Below are 14,482 nucleotides of genomic sequence, written 5' to 3'. Positions count from 1 at the left end.
CTTTTACGCTGGAGACTCAGGTTCGCTTCCCACTCCCTCCGTTCGCTACACTGGTGTCAGAAGTGGGATGGTGGCTGTGAGGCAGTCCCACATGGCCCCAATGTGTGAGGGACACTTGTGGTTAGTCGAAGCACGTACCTTCCCGTTTGTAGGAGGCAGTCTAGTGATTCTCGCCACGTTACAATTAGTTATCGAGCCATCTTACCAGCACCAGCTAGCTTTCTAGCAGGTTGTTTAATGAAGGAGATATCATTTTTTAAATGAACATGTGAGATTTGTGAGATTAGAACAACTTTCCAATGATAAATATAGCTAGTTATCTACAAAAACAGAATCATACAATAAATCACCCCAAAAATGGCTCACTCACCATAACAGCAGATTGGTTCAAGTATCCTTTTGGAGCATGCAGCAGGTTTGAAATAAAATGTAAGCCCCGCCCTCGTAATTGAGTCAACCAACCACATTAATTCTTTCTTCGGGGCAGAGCTGCCTTCATGCCCTCGTTCATATTTTGTCGGGTAAATCGTAAATAGGACCTTCCTACTGGGATATATGCACTTGAACACCCCTCCAACTTGTCGTTACGACTAGGAAACTTGGCCATGATCTCTTTCCCACATGCTGAACACTGACTTCACGCACCACAAACATGACCGTGATTTCGGGTGGTCAATGGTGAGAACGGTTCTTGCTTTCCTTCTGAGCTCCGAGCACGTGAACGCTCCAAGTCTTTCGTCCGATCACTGCGACAGGACGTGAACGCGACATAAGTACATTAGTCATGACATTAAATGAGCACCTGCACATAGCACTAGCTAAGTCTGTAATAGTGTATTTATATAGACACAGCACTAGCTAAGTCTGTAATAGTGTATTTATATAGACACAGCACTAGCTAAGTCTGTAATAGTGTGTTTACATAGACACAGCACTAGCTAAGTCTGTAATAGTGTATTTATATAGACACAGCACTAGCTAAGTCTGTAATAGTGTATTTACATAGACACACCACTAGCTAAGTCTGTAATAGTGTCATTACACAAACACTCTAAAAGGTGGATTGTTCTATTCTTTAGTATGCACAACATTAATCAGCTCTAGCAGACAAATAACTAGAAAAACAAGATCTCCCAAATGTAAACAAATGTGAAAAAAAGGCATGATAAGTTGAGTCCTCCCCCAGAGTAGTGAGACCAGCAGGTGGACACACACAGACACACACACACACACACGGTCTTGAGCTGAGGACCCCATTTATACTCGGAAGTCAATGCCACCAACCTGACCTCTATTTAAAGGAACAACGCCGTCCTGTGTTGCTGACCCGTATTTCAACTCATTCAAGGTGGAGCAGTCAACCCCCTTTTTAATGGTTTGCGTGTCCCGTAGAAGACTGCTGCCATTATAATGACAGTAATGCATACGAATGCCAGAAAGCCCACTGCCACACCAAGTCCTGTAGAAGTGTCTGAGTTGTTGCTGGCAGTCTCCTGTTCTTTCATTGCCACAACTCTTTCTGCTCTTATGGTGATAGGAGTAGAGCTAATGGTTGTGTACCCTGTCACTCCGTCTACAATTTCGGGAACGGCATTCCTTCTCCTCCGGTTGGTACATTGTTTAAGAGTACTGCAGGCGCTCTCCTCACAGAGACGGGTGATGCAGTGGAGGAAGTAGGTGGACATCATCTCATTTGGTTGCTCCACGAATCGGAAGGCCGGGAAGGAGAAGCAGGCACGTTGGCTCTCTCCGTTCTCTCTGATGACGGTCGACGGGTCGACGTTGCAAGGGACAAACAGGTTGAAGACAGTGGAGTTGTCACCGTCGGGTTGTGGAGAAATGGAGGCGTAGCATTGGTCCAGGAACACGTGGTAATGGGAGGTCAGGTTGGTGGCTTGGACTCGAGTGTAGATTTCGGTCCTCAGCTCAAGACCCTGTTTCGGAATGATTAAGGGCGAAATGTAGTCGTCATCGCTGAAAAGATTAAGACTCAAAGTGCTGACGAAAGTACCATTGTTGTCCTTAACCGCAATGGAAGATGCAGACGTATCAATCTGGGTGTTGTTGGTCAGGTACTCTAAGGGATAGGCGCAGGAGTAATGATACTTCAACTCAGTGTTGTAAGTGACCGGCCGTGTGGTGGGATCGTAAGATCGGACCACCCCGCTGATGTTGACCGTCTGGACGTTGGAGAAGTCAGAGAATATCCCCGTGCCTGCAGCGCTGGTTGTCCTGAAGAGGCTGCCACAGGAATTGGTTGTGTTGAGGGGGAATTCAAACCTCACGACAGGTGGAATCACACTTTGATCTAAGGTTCCCTTGCAGGCTGGGCCATTCATGACGTGGTTGAGGATAAGCAGGGACTCGTTGTAGCCAGTGTACATGGCTGGGCAGATGAGGATAGCCAGGCCAATAGATTTGGTTCCACAAGTTACCGAGATGTCAGTGTATTGTGGCCGTCTTAAGTTTGTTCCACAGTCAATTAATTGTAGTTGACTGTTCTTTGCGCCCATCACGGCAAAAAGTACAACGCTGAGAAGTTTCATTTTTGTTTGCGTTCCTTGCTGTGTTCATATCTTGACTGTCCTGCTTCATTACAGGTGCTCTTATAGCCAGGGCTCCTTCTTGGGATAGGACAGAAACAAGGTCAACGTAAGCTCTGCTTATTCAAACGATTACATTGTGTTGAGGGTGTCACGCAAAGAAAATTGCCTATTTCTTTTGTCAATGTTCTTGAAAATGCAGGTTTCCCTTGGGCTGATATGATGTTTCATGCAGTGTTGAATGTAAACGAAACCGTTGTTGGCCTCATTTTTGGACTCTCGACAATACCCCGCTGACCTTTCTCATGACCCAGTGTGGTCGTAAGAGAGCACACAATGACCCAGAAGTTGAAGTTTTAGTCTGTTTATAAATCACATACACATGATGTAGGTGGAGAACAGTGCCATGAAATTCGGACTTGCAGGTTCGCCTCGACAATGGAACAACAATCAAAAAGTAATTAAGTGAATAAAATAGAACAAAAAAAATAAAAGCTAAATGAATACAAATATGATACAACATTTGCTAAAAAAGTATGTGGACACCCATTCAAAAAGTATGTGGACACCCATTCAAAAAGTATGTGGACACCCATTCAAATAGTATGTGGACACCCATTCAAAAAGTATGTGGACACCCATTCAAATAGTATGTGGACACCCATTCAAAAAGTATGTGGACACCCATTCAAATAGTAAATGGACACCCATTCAAAAAGTATGTGGACACCCATTCAAATGAGTGGATTTGGCTATTTCAGCCACACCCATTGCTGACAGGTATATAAATCGAGCACACAACCATGTAATCTCCATAGACAAACATCTGCTGTAGAATGGCCCGTATTGAAGAGCTCAATGACTTTTGGTATTTGGTATTTTATTAGGATCCCCATTAGCTGTTACACAAGCAGCAGCTACTCTTCCTGGGGTCCAACACAGAACATGAAACATAATAGAGAATGACATAACACAGAGCATCAATAGACAAGAACTGCTCAAGGACAGAACTACATACATTTTTAAAAAGGCACACGTAGCCTACATACTGTATCAATGCATACACACAAACTATCTAGGTCAAACGTGGCATCTTGATAGCATGCCACCTTTCCAACAAGTCAGTTTGTCAAATTTCTGCCCTGCTAGAGCTGCCCCAGTCAACTGTAAATGCTGTTATTGTGAAGTGGAAATGTCTAGGAGCAACAACGGCTCAGCCGCGAAGTGGTAGATCACACAAGCTCACAGAGTGGGACCACCGAGTTCTAAAGCATGTAAAAATCGTCTTCCAATTCATCCCAAAGGTGTTTGATGGTGGTTGAGGTCAGGTCTCTGCGGAGGCCAGTCAAGTTCTTCCACACCGATTTCTACAAACCATTTCTCTATATACTTTTCTTTGTGCACAGGGGCATTGTCATGCTGAAACAGGAAAGGGCCTTCCCAAAACTGTTGCCACAAAGTTGGAAACACAGAATTGTCTAGAATGTAATTGTATGCTGTAGCGTTAAGATTTCCCTTCAGTGGAACTAAGGGGCCTTTCCCAGACCATTATTCCTGCTCCACCAAACTTTACAGTTGACACTATGCATTCGGACAGGCAGCTTTCGTCTGACATCTGCCAAACCCAGATTAGTCCGTAGGACTGCCAGATGGTGAAGCGTGATTCATCACTCCAGAGAACGCGTTTCCACTGTTCTAAAGTCCAATGGCGGCGAGCTTAACAACACTCCGGCCGACGCTTGGCATTGGGCATGGTGATCTTAGGCTTGTGTGCGGCTGCTCGGCCATGGAAACCCATTTCATGAAGGTCCACGACGAACAGTTCTTTGTGGTGCCGTTGCTTCCAGTTTGAAACTCGGTAGTGAGCGTTGCAACCTGAGACAGACAATATTTATTTGCTATTAGCTATTTGTTCTGTGAGCTTGTGTGGCGTACCACTTCTGGGGCTGAGCCGTTGTTGCTCCTAGACGTTTCCACTTCACAGGGACAGCTGTGTACATTAGTTATCGTGTAGTCTTTAATCCCACCCTTCAGCTCCTCACAACCCCCTCCCCATCTATCTCTTAACAGCATCCATTTTTGCCTCATATTTTGTAACTGTGCTGTGATTTTTCACAAAAGTTCTGAACCTTTCTATTCTCATAGTTTCTACAGATTTTAAATTAATGATAAAAATGTTTGCTAAAAGTATTATTATATTATTGATCGATTGACTATGACTTTTCAAATCAAATTCTATTGGTCACATACATTTTTTTTTAGCAGTTGTTATTGCGGGTGTAGTGCTATCTGTAGAGTTAGACAATGTTTGTCTATGGAGATTGCATGGCGGTGTGCTCGATTCTACACACCTGTCAGCAACCGGTGTGGCCAAATTCATTAATGTCAAGGGGTGTCCACATACATCTGTAGATACACTGTATTTTTTTATTCAACCAAGTTAGTCAAGAACAAATTCCCCCTCAGCATCCTGAAAAGATTTGGCATCAGTCCTCAGATCCTCAAAAGGTTTTACAGCTGCACCATTGAGAGTGGTTGCATCACTGCCTGGTATGGAAACTGCTCAGCCTCCGACCACAAGGCACTACAGAGGGTAGTGCGTACGGCCCAGTACATCACCGGTGCCAAGCTACCTGCCATCCAGGACCTCTATACTAGGCGGTGTCAGAGGAAGGCCCTAATAATTGTCAAAGACTCCAGCCACCCTAGACATAGACTGTTCTCTCTGCATCTCACGGCAAGCGGTACCGGAGCGCCAAGTCGAGGTCCAAGAGGCTTCTAAACAGCTTCTACCCCCAAGCCATAAGACTCCTGAACATCTAATCAAATGGCTACCCAGACTATTTACATTGACCCCCCCTCTCCCCCTTTCTACACTGCTGCTACTCTCTGTTGTTACCATCTATGCATCTAGGGACTTTAATAACAGTACCTATTGTACATATTACCTCAATTACCTCGACACCGGTGCCCCAGCACATTGACTCTGTACCGGTACCCCCTGTATATAGCCTCCACATCGTCTCTGTACCGGTACCCCCTGTATATAGCCTCCACATCGTCTCTGTACCGGTACCCCCTGTATATAGCCTCCACATCGTCTCTGTACCGGTACCCCCTGTATATAGCCTCCACATCGTCTCTGTACTGGTACCCCCTGTATATAGCCTCCACATCGTCTCTGTACCGGTACCCCCTGTATATAGCCTCCACATCGTCTCTGTACCGGTACCCCCTGTATATAGCCTCCACATTGTCTCTGTACCGGTACCCCCTGTATATAGCCTCCACATTGACTCTGTACCGGTACCCCCTGTATATAGCCTCCACATTGACTCTGTACCGGTACCCCCTGTATATAGCCTCCACATCGTCTCTGTACCGGTACCCCCTGTATATAGCCTCCACATCGTCTCTGTACCGGTACCCCCTGTATATAGCCTCCACATCGTCTCTGTACCGGTACCCCCTGTATATAGCCTCCACATCGTCTCTGTACTGGTACCCCCTGTATATAGCCTCCACATCGTCTCTGTACCGGTACCCCCTGTATATAGCCTCCACATCGTCTCTGTACCGGTACCCCCTGTATATAGCCTCCACATTGACTCTGTACCGGTACCCCCTGTATATAGCCTCCACATTGTCTCTGTACCGGTACCCCCTGTATATAGCCTCGCTATTGTTATTTACTGCTGCTCTTTAATTATTTGTAATTCTTATCTCTTACTTTTTTTTAAGGTCTTTTCTATTCCCCAATTACATGTTCATTATTTAACCCTCTGTTTCCCCCATGTTTGTGTGCGTGTTTGTATATCATGTTCAGGTCGTTACTTGTTGGATGGTATTGTTTGCCGGGTTCATTATTACGCCCGTTATTTACGAGTGACCGGTTTTTTCACGCACCTTTAGTATTAGTTTTATACTGATGCTGTTCGTGGAATAAATTACCGTATTACACTCATCTCTGCTCTCCTGCTCTTGATTCCATGCACCAGTTACCCACAGCCTGACACAGAACAACAGATGTTTACCTTGTCAGCTCGGGGATTCAATCTTACAAACTTCCGGTTACTAGTCCAGCTCTAACCACTAGGCTGACACCTGCCTCCCCAACAGTTTCTTCACTGTATTTCTGATCAATTTGATGTCATTTTAATGGACAAAAATGTGCTTTTTTTTCAAAAACAAGGGCATTTCTAAGTGATGCCAAACTTTTGAACAATAGTGTATGTGTTAAGGCTTTACACACCCTGCTATATTATGGATAAAGAGTTACCTTTCTAATACAACACAGAAAGTGTTCTTTAATGGAAGCCTTGCCAACATAATCCAGGTGGAATCAGGAATTCCCCAGGGCAGCTGTCTAGGCCCCTTACTTTTTTTCAATCTTTACTAATGACATGCCACTAGCTTTGAGTCTATGTATGCGGATGACTCAACACTATACACGCCAGCTACTACAGCAAGTGAAATCACTGTAACACTTAACGAAGAGCTGCAGTTAATTTCAGACTGGGTGGTAAAGGAAGAAATTAGTCCTAAATATTTCAAAAACAAAAAACAATGTATTGTTGAGGTAACTAAACTAATTGGATTTTAACCCTTGATTGTAAACTGTCATGTTCAAAACATGTTGATACAACATTGGCTAAGATGGGGAGAAGTCTGTCCATAATAAAGCGTTACTCTGCCTTTTTAACAACACTATCAACAAGGCAGGTCCTACAGGCCCTAGTTTTGTCACACCTGGACTACTGTTTAGCCGTGTGAACACGGCTGGCCCTTAAATGTACACGGAGAGCTAGCATTAATAATATGCATGCAAATCTCTCATGGCTCAAAGTGGAGGAGAGATTGACTTCATCACAGCTTGTTGTTGTAAGTGTTGTCATGCTGAATGGACAGAGGTGTCTGTATAAACTACTAACACACAGCTCGGACACGCATACAGACCCCACAAGACAATCACCAAATACATTATGGTAGTCCACTACTTGTTAACCAAAATGTATCAAAGGACAGCCACCACTAGCCATGATTTGTTGGCTAGTAGTGGCTACTGCCTGGCCAGTGAGCTAGCTAGCTACAATTCACTAATTTATCTATCCTCCTAAATGCAGTGGTCACTGCCCAGGGACTGCCGGCTGGCTAAAACCGGCACTTTTACTGAAACGTTGATTAATGTGCACTGTCCCTGTAAAAATAAAAATAAACTCAGAAACTCAACCGGATAAAATAACTATGAGTTGAACATATTTGTCTGATAACGAACTAGTCGTGAGTCACTGTTGCCCATGGTGTTATCATGTCTGACCAGTTGGCTACGGTAGCCTGTGTCAGCCCATGAGCTCCCGAGTCTTTTAGCATTCACGGACCAGTGTCCGGTCTGGAGCGTGAAGTCAAGAGCTCTGCTACTGCCTAGCAAGCTAGCGGTGCCTAAAGCCTGGAAAGCCTGTGTAAATAATGATCGCGAGAATGGCCAAACAATTATTGTTTTTAAACCAACATTTTGGGCTCTAAAATGTGTTTATTATTAAAAGTTTATTAAAAGTTTGCCACAAATCGAGATATTTAATTAAATTGCGATCCATTCTGACTCCTACATTTGTCGCCACACAGGACCACACGCTTACACCAATCATGGGCCGGCAGGCTACGAGGACTCTCCCAGTTGACTTTCAGGCAGGATGAAAAAAAGACTACATCGACCATGATCCTTTGCTAATTACGACCACTGACAACTGTATCAAACATCAATAAAATGCTGATCTGACATCTGTCTGGTGGATAGGTGGTGAGTGGGCATGTGCAATGGGCCTAAGACTAAGGAAAAAAAAAGAGAGGCATCACAAAGCTTACGTACGGACAAACTTTACTTAATAATGTCAGTAACAAAAGCAAAACACAGCATCACAACACCAAGGCAACACGTTGAGTAGGCATCATGGCTGTGGTTTGTTTGTGATCTATTTTCTCCCTCACAGACCAACCGAACAGAACTGAGTAGCATGGTAGGACAAAATATCTGGGGCTCAATTCAATCAAACCCGCATTGCAGTATTTACACAGTAGCTTTTTTCTCTCTCCAAATGGTCAAATAAACTCAGATTGGTCTTGGGGACTGTATAAAAACCTAGCAGGTATGCTAACTACTAGCAGGTATGCTAACTACTAGCAGGTATGCTAACTACTAGCAGGTATGCTAACTACTAGCAGGTATGCTAACTACTAGCAGGTATGCTAACTACTAGCAGGTATGCTAACTACTAGCAGGTATGCTAACTACTAGCAGGTATGCTAACTACTAGCAGATATGCTTTCACGTTTCAGAATTAGAAGTGTGTGTACACGAGATTAATATTGTAAATAAAGACATTGCCTAAACATTGCTATGGTGGGTTTGAATGAATCCCAGTATTTTTGTTAAAGCTCAAAAGCAGTTCAAGAAGAACATAAAATAACAGGGTTCACAGAGCAGAACAAATAGAGACCAACCATCTAGACTCCATCTCAACAGCATATTTACAATCATTGGCAGTGGTAGATGCTATTCCTCAGAGAAATCATATACACTTTGTACACAAAAAAACATTGGTTCAGACATTAAAATGCTCTCTCTCTCTCTCTCTCTCTCTCTCACACACACACACACACACACAAACACAACACTGGAATTCATCGGGCAGTATTGTACAGTAGGTAAGGCATTATGGGATACCGTGATGTTGATAGTTAAAATGAGGGTCTTGACCTTCCAGAATAGGATGTGACATCATAAATAGAACAAATTATAAAAATACTGACTCCTTGCCAGGAACTGCAATACCACGAGCAGTGGTGCAACGCACTTAAGTAAAAATACTTGAAGTACTACTTAAGTAGTTTTTTTGGGGGTATCTGTAGTTTACTTTAGTATTTATATTTTTGACAACTTTTGACTTTTACTCCACTACATTCCTAAAGAAAATATACTTTTTACTCCTTACATTTTCCCCCGAAACCCAAAAGTACTCGTTACATGTTTAATGCTTAAGCAGGGACAGGAAATTGTCTAATTCACGCACTTATCAAGAGGACATCACTGGTCATCCCTACGGCCTCTGATCTGGCAGACTCACTAAACACAAATGCTTTGTTAGTAAATGATGTCTAAGTGTTGGAGTCTGCCCATAGCTATCCATAAATGTAATAAAAAGAAAAGAAAATGGTGTCGTCTAGTTTACTTAATATACGACATTTTAAATGATTTATACTTGTGATACTTAAGTACATTTAAAACCAAATACTTTTAGACTTTTTACTCAAGTAGTATTTTACTGGGTGACTTTCACTTTTACTTGAGTCATTTTCTATTCAGGTATCTTTTCTTTTGCTCAAGTATGACAAGTGGGTTCTTTTTCCACCACTGCCCATGAGCAACGACCAAATCCACATCCACATCCTGTTCTGTTTTCCACAGAACACATAACGTCACCGTATCTTGAAATAAACCATGCAAGTGTTGTGAGTTTAGGGTCTATGGAACCCAGTGTTGTGAGTTAGGGTCTATAGAACCCAGTGTTGTGAGTTAGGGTCTATGGAACCCAGTATTGTGAGTTAGGGTCTATGGAACTCAGTGATGTGAGTTAGGGTCTATGGAACCCAGTATTGTAAGTTAGGGTCTATGGAACCCAGTGTTGTGGGTTAGGGTCTATGGAACCCAGTATTGTGAGTTAGGGTCTATGGAATCCAGTATTGTGAGTTAGGGTCTATGGAACCCAGTGTTGTGAGTTAGGGTCTATGGAACCCAGTGTTGTGATTTAGGGTCTATGGAACCCAGTGTTGTGGGTTAGGGTCTATGGAACCCAGTATTGTGGGTTAGGGTCTATGGAACCCAGTATTGTGAGTTAGGTCTCAACCCAGTGAGAGGGGCAGAATGTCCAGGTTTACTGACCTCATCATTATCACACATAATATAATATTTACATATTATATAATATTAAATATGATTATGTTATAAGATTACATTACATAATATTAATATATGATAATGATTACATTACATAATATTATATTATTATATGATAATGATTACATTACATAATATTAATATTAATATATGATAATGATTACATTACATTCTATTAATATTAATATATGATAATGATTACATTACATAATATTAATATTAATATATGATAATGATTACATGACATAATATTAATATTATTATATATGACAGAACATGTGTACTGTGATGTCAGTCAAGCAGGAAGTATGGGGCGCTGAGGCTGCTGCAGCAAAAACCATCATGATAATAACAACAAACCAAAAACATTTGGAAATAATATTTTAGGAACTAATCTTGTATTAGTCTCCGTAGCGCAGGGATTTGTTTTCATTCTGCGTCTATGTCAATGTCACACAACAAGATTACGGTAATAACTAATGAAGAAATTACCGTAGAAATGAAACACTACTGACAACAAGAATACGGTAATAACTAATGAAGAAATTACCGTAGAAATGAAACACTACTGACAACAAGAATACAGTAATAACTAATGAAGAAATTACCGTAGAAATGAAACACTACTGACAACAAGCTTACGGTAATAACTAATGAAGAAATTACCGTAGAAATGAAACACTACTGACAACAAGAATACAGTAATAACTAATGAAGAAATTACCGTAGAAATGAAACACTACTGACAACAAGAATACAGTAATAACTAATGAAGAAATTACCGTAGAAATGAAACACTACTGACAACAAGATTACGGTAATAACTAATGAAGAAATTACCGTAGAAATGAAACACTACTGACAACAAGAATACAGTAATAACTAATGAAGAAATTACCGTAGAAATGAAACACTACTGACAACAAGAATACGGTAATAACTAAAATGAAGAAATTACAGTAGAAATGAAACACTACTGACAACAAGAATACGGTAATAACTAATGAAGAAATTACCGTAGAAATGAAACACTACTGACAACAAGATTACGGTAATAACTAATGAAGAAATTACCGTAGAAATGAAACACTACTGACAACAAGAATACAGTAATAACTAATGAAGAAATTACAGTAGAAATGAAACACTACTGACAACAAGAATACAGTAATAACTAATGAAGAAATTATCGTAGAAATGAAACACTACTGACAACAAGAATACGGTAATAACTAATGAAGAAATTACCGTAGAAATGAAACACTACTGACAACAAGAATACAGTAATAACTAATGAAGAAATTACAGTAGAAATGAAACACTACTGACAACAAGATTACGGTAATAACTAATGAAGAAATTACCGTAGAAATGAAACACTACTGACAACAAGATTACGGTAATAACTAAAATGAAGAAATTACCGTAGAAATGAAACACTACTGACAACAAGAATACAGTAATAACTAATGAAGAAATTACCGTAGAAATGAAACACTACTGACAACAAGAATACGGTAATAACTAATGAAGAAATTACCGTAGAAATGAAACACTACTGACAACAAGATTACAGTAATAACTAATGAAGAAATTACCGTAGAAATGAAACACTACTGACAACAAGATTACGGTAATAACTAAAATTAAGAAATTACCATAGAAATGAAACACTACTGACAACAAGATTACGGTAATAACTAATGAAGAAATTACCGTAGAAATGAAACACTACTGACAACAAGAATACGGTAATAACTAATGAAGAAATTACCGTAGAAATGAAACACTACTGACAACAAGATTACAGTAATAACTAATGAAGAAATTACCGTAGAAATGAAACACTACTGACAACAAGATTACGGTAATAACTAAAATTAAGAAATTACCGTAGAAATGAAACACTACTGACAACAAGAATACAGTAATAACTAATGAAGAAATTACCGTAGAAATGAAACACTACTGACAACAAGAATACGGTAATAACTAATGAAGAAATTACCGTAGAAATGAAACACTACTGACAACAAGAATACGGTAATAACTAATGAAGAAATTACCGTAGAAATGAAACACTACTGACAACAAGATTACAGTAATAACTAATGAAGAAATTACCGTAGAAATGAAACACTACTGACAACAAGATTACAGTAATAACTAAAATGAAGAAATTACCGTAGAAATGAAACACTACTGACAACAAGATTACGGTAATAACTAATGAAGAAATTACCGTAGAAATGAAACACTACTGACAACAAGATTACAGTAATAACTAATGAAGAAATTACTGTAGAAATGAAACACTACTGACAACAAGATTACGGTAATAACTAAAATGAAGAAATTACCGTAGAAATGAAACACTACTGACAACAAGATTACAGTAATAACTAATAAAGAAATTACCGTAGAAATGAAACACTACTGACAACAAGATTACAGTAATAACTAATGAAGAAATTACTGTAGAAATGAAACACTACTGACAACAAGATTACGGTAATAACTAAAATGAAGAAATTACCGTAGAAATGAAACACTACTGACAACAAGATTACGGTAATAACTAAAAATGAAGGAATTACTGTAAATAAGAAACACTACTGACTTTTTTTGGGGGGGGGGAAGACGTCAGATCCTGGGTTATAACCATTCATTGATATATATATATTCAAAATAACCGTGTCAGGAAAAGTCTGAAATGTGGTGGGTTGTTAGGATACATAAGCGTTTCAAAACTGAGTCAACACAACACATTTGGACGTTTGGAATGTGTTAGTATGTATAACAGTAGTTTCTTACACCCCCCCCCCCCCCCCCCCACCGCCCCGTTAAAAAAAATACATTTTGGAAACATTTCAAAATCTTTCACAACACTCAGATAAACACTTTACAGAAACACACACATTTACAAAGAAGGAAGTCATGCAGAAATGACAATCTTTGTCCTGTACACGGAGTGTGTTTAATTGATCACAATGAGCTTTGTGCTGAGGAACACAGGATGTTGTATTCAGGGGAAATGGGCCCACTGGTGGACCTGTATGTGTGTGTGTGTGTGTGTGTGTGTGTGTGTGTGGGTGTGTGTGTGTGTGTGTGTGTGTGTGGGTGTGTGGGTGGGTGGCTCCTGACATGACCTTCAGTGTGTGTCTCAGGCTATACCTAAGTATCCTCCAATTGTAGAAGCAATGACGATTCCCAGAATTACACAGCAAATAATGATCAGAATTTTCTTCTGCACGTTTTAAAAAGAGGAACAAACATCCCAGGCAGCATGTGAAGAGAGGAGGGACATGTGTTATAGATAAAAACACTTAAACAACAGGTCATTAATAACACAGTACTTAAGATTATTCTCACAGACAGTATTGGAGTGCTACAGGTCAGGTAGAGCAATTTCCACATTCTGTATTCTGCATTCTGTATTCTGTATTCTGCATTCTGTTATTCTGTATTTTGCATTCTGTATTCTGCATTCTGTTATTCTGTAGTCTTTTATTCTGTATTATTTTATTCTGTATTCTGCATTATTTTATTCTGTATTCTGCATTATTTTATTCTGTATTCTGTATTCTGCATTCTGTATTCTGTATTCTGCATTCTGTATTCTGTATTCTGCATTCTGTATTCTGTATTCTGCATTCTGTATTCTGCATTCTGTTATTCTGTATTCTTTTATTCTGTATTCTGCATTCTGTAGTCTTTTATTCTGTATTATTTTATTCTGTATTCTGCATTATTTTATTCAGTATTCTGCATTATTTTATTCTGTATTCTGCATTCTGAATTCTGTCCCATTCCGCTTTGGTCTATATTATCTGTTTAAATACAGGGTTTCTCTGAAAACAGAAGCCATACACAGTACACAGTACACAGTACACAGTACACAGTACACAGTACACAGTACACAGTACACAGTACACAGTACAGTCAGTAGTTGATTGTGGTCATAGATAATGATTCATACACTGCACAG

The 14,482-nt window shown here is 40.2% G+C and overlaps 1 protein-coding gene and 1 pseudogene across 2 annotated transcripts in view; both read right to left on the bottom strand.

Moving 5' to 3' along the window:
• Nucleotides 1-201: 201 nt before the first annotated feature.
• Nucleotides 202-5,334, bottom strand: LOC118944686 (zona pellucida-like domain-containing protein 1 pseudogene; annotated as a pseudogene). Its single transcript, XR_016492552.1, has one exon. The product of XR_016492552.1 is annotated as a zona pellucida-like domain-containing protein 1 pseudogene (transcript).
• Nucleotides 5,335-12,866: 7,532 nt separating this feature from the next.
• Nucleotides 12,867-14,482, bottom strand: part of LOC110508072 (syntaxin-1A) — a 198,949-nt gene continuing 197,333 nt past the window's right edge. Inside the window, exon 10 of the mRNA XM_090224092.1 lies at nt 12,867-13,741. Coding sequence (XP_090080218.1) covers nt 13,658-13,741 — 84 coding nt within the window. The 3' untranslated portion in view covers nt 12,867-13,657. The remainder of the gene's footprint in view (nt 13,742-14,482) is intronic.

Source organism: Oncorhynchus mykiss, chromosome 27 (assembly GCF_057628025.1).
Source record: "Oncorhynchus mykiss isolate SJ-2025 chromosome 27, ASM5762802v1, whole genome shotgun sequence".
NCBI lineage: Eukaryota > Metazoa > Chordata > Actinopteri > Salmoniformes > Salmonidae > Oncorhynchus > Oncorhynchus mykiss.
Note: the sequence above shows the minus strand (reverse complement) of the source record. Positions and strands in the feature narration are given on the sequence as shown.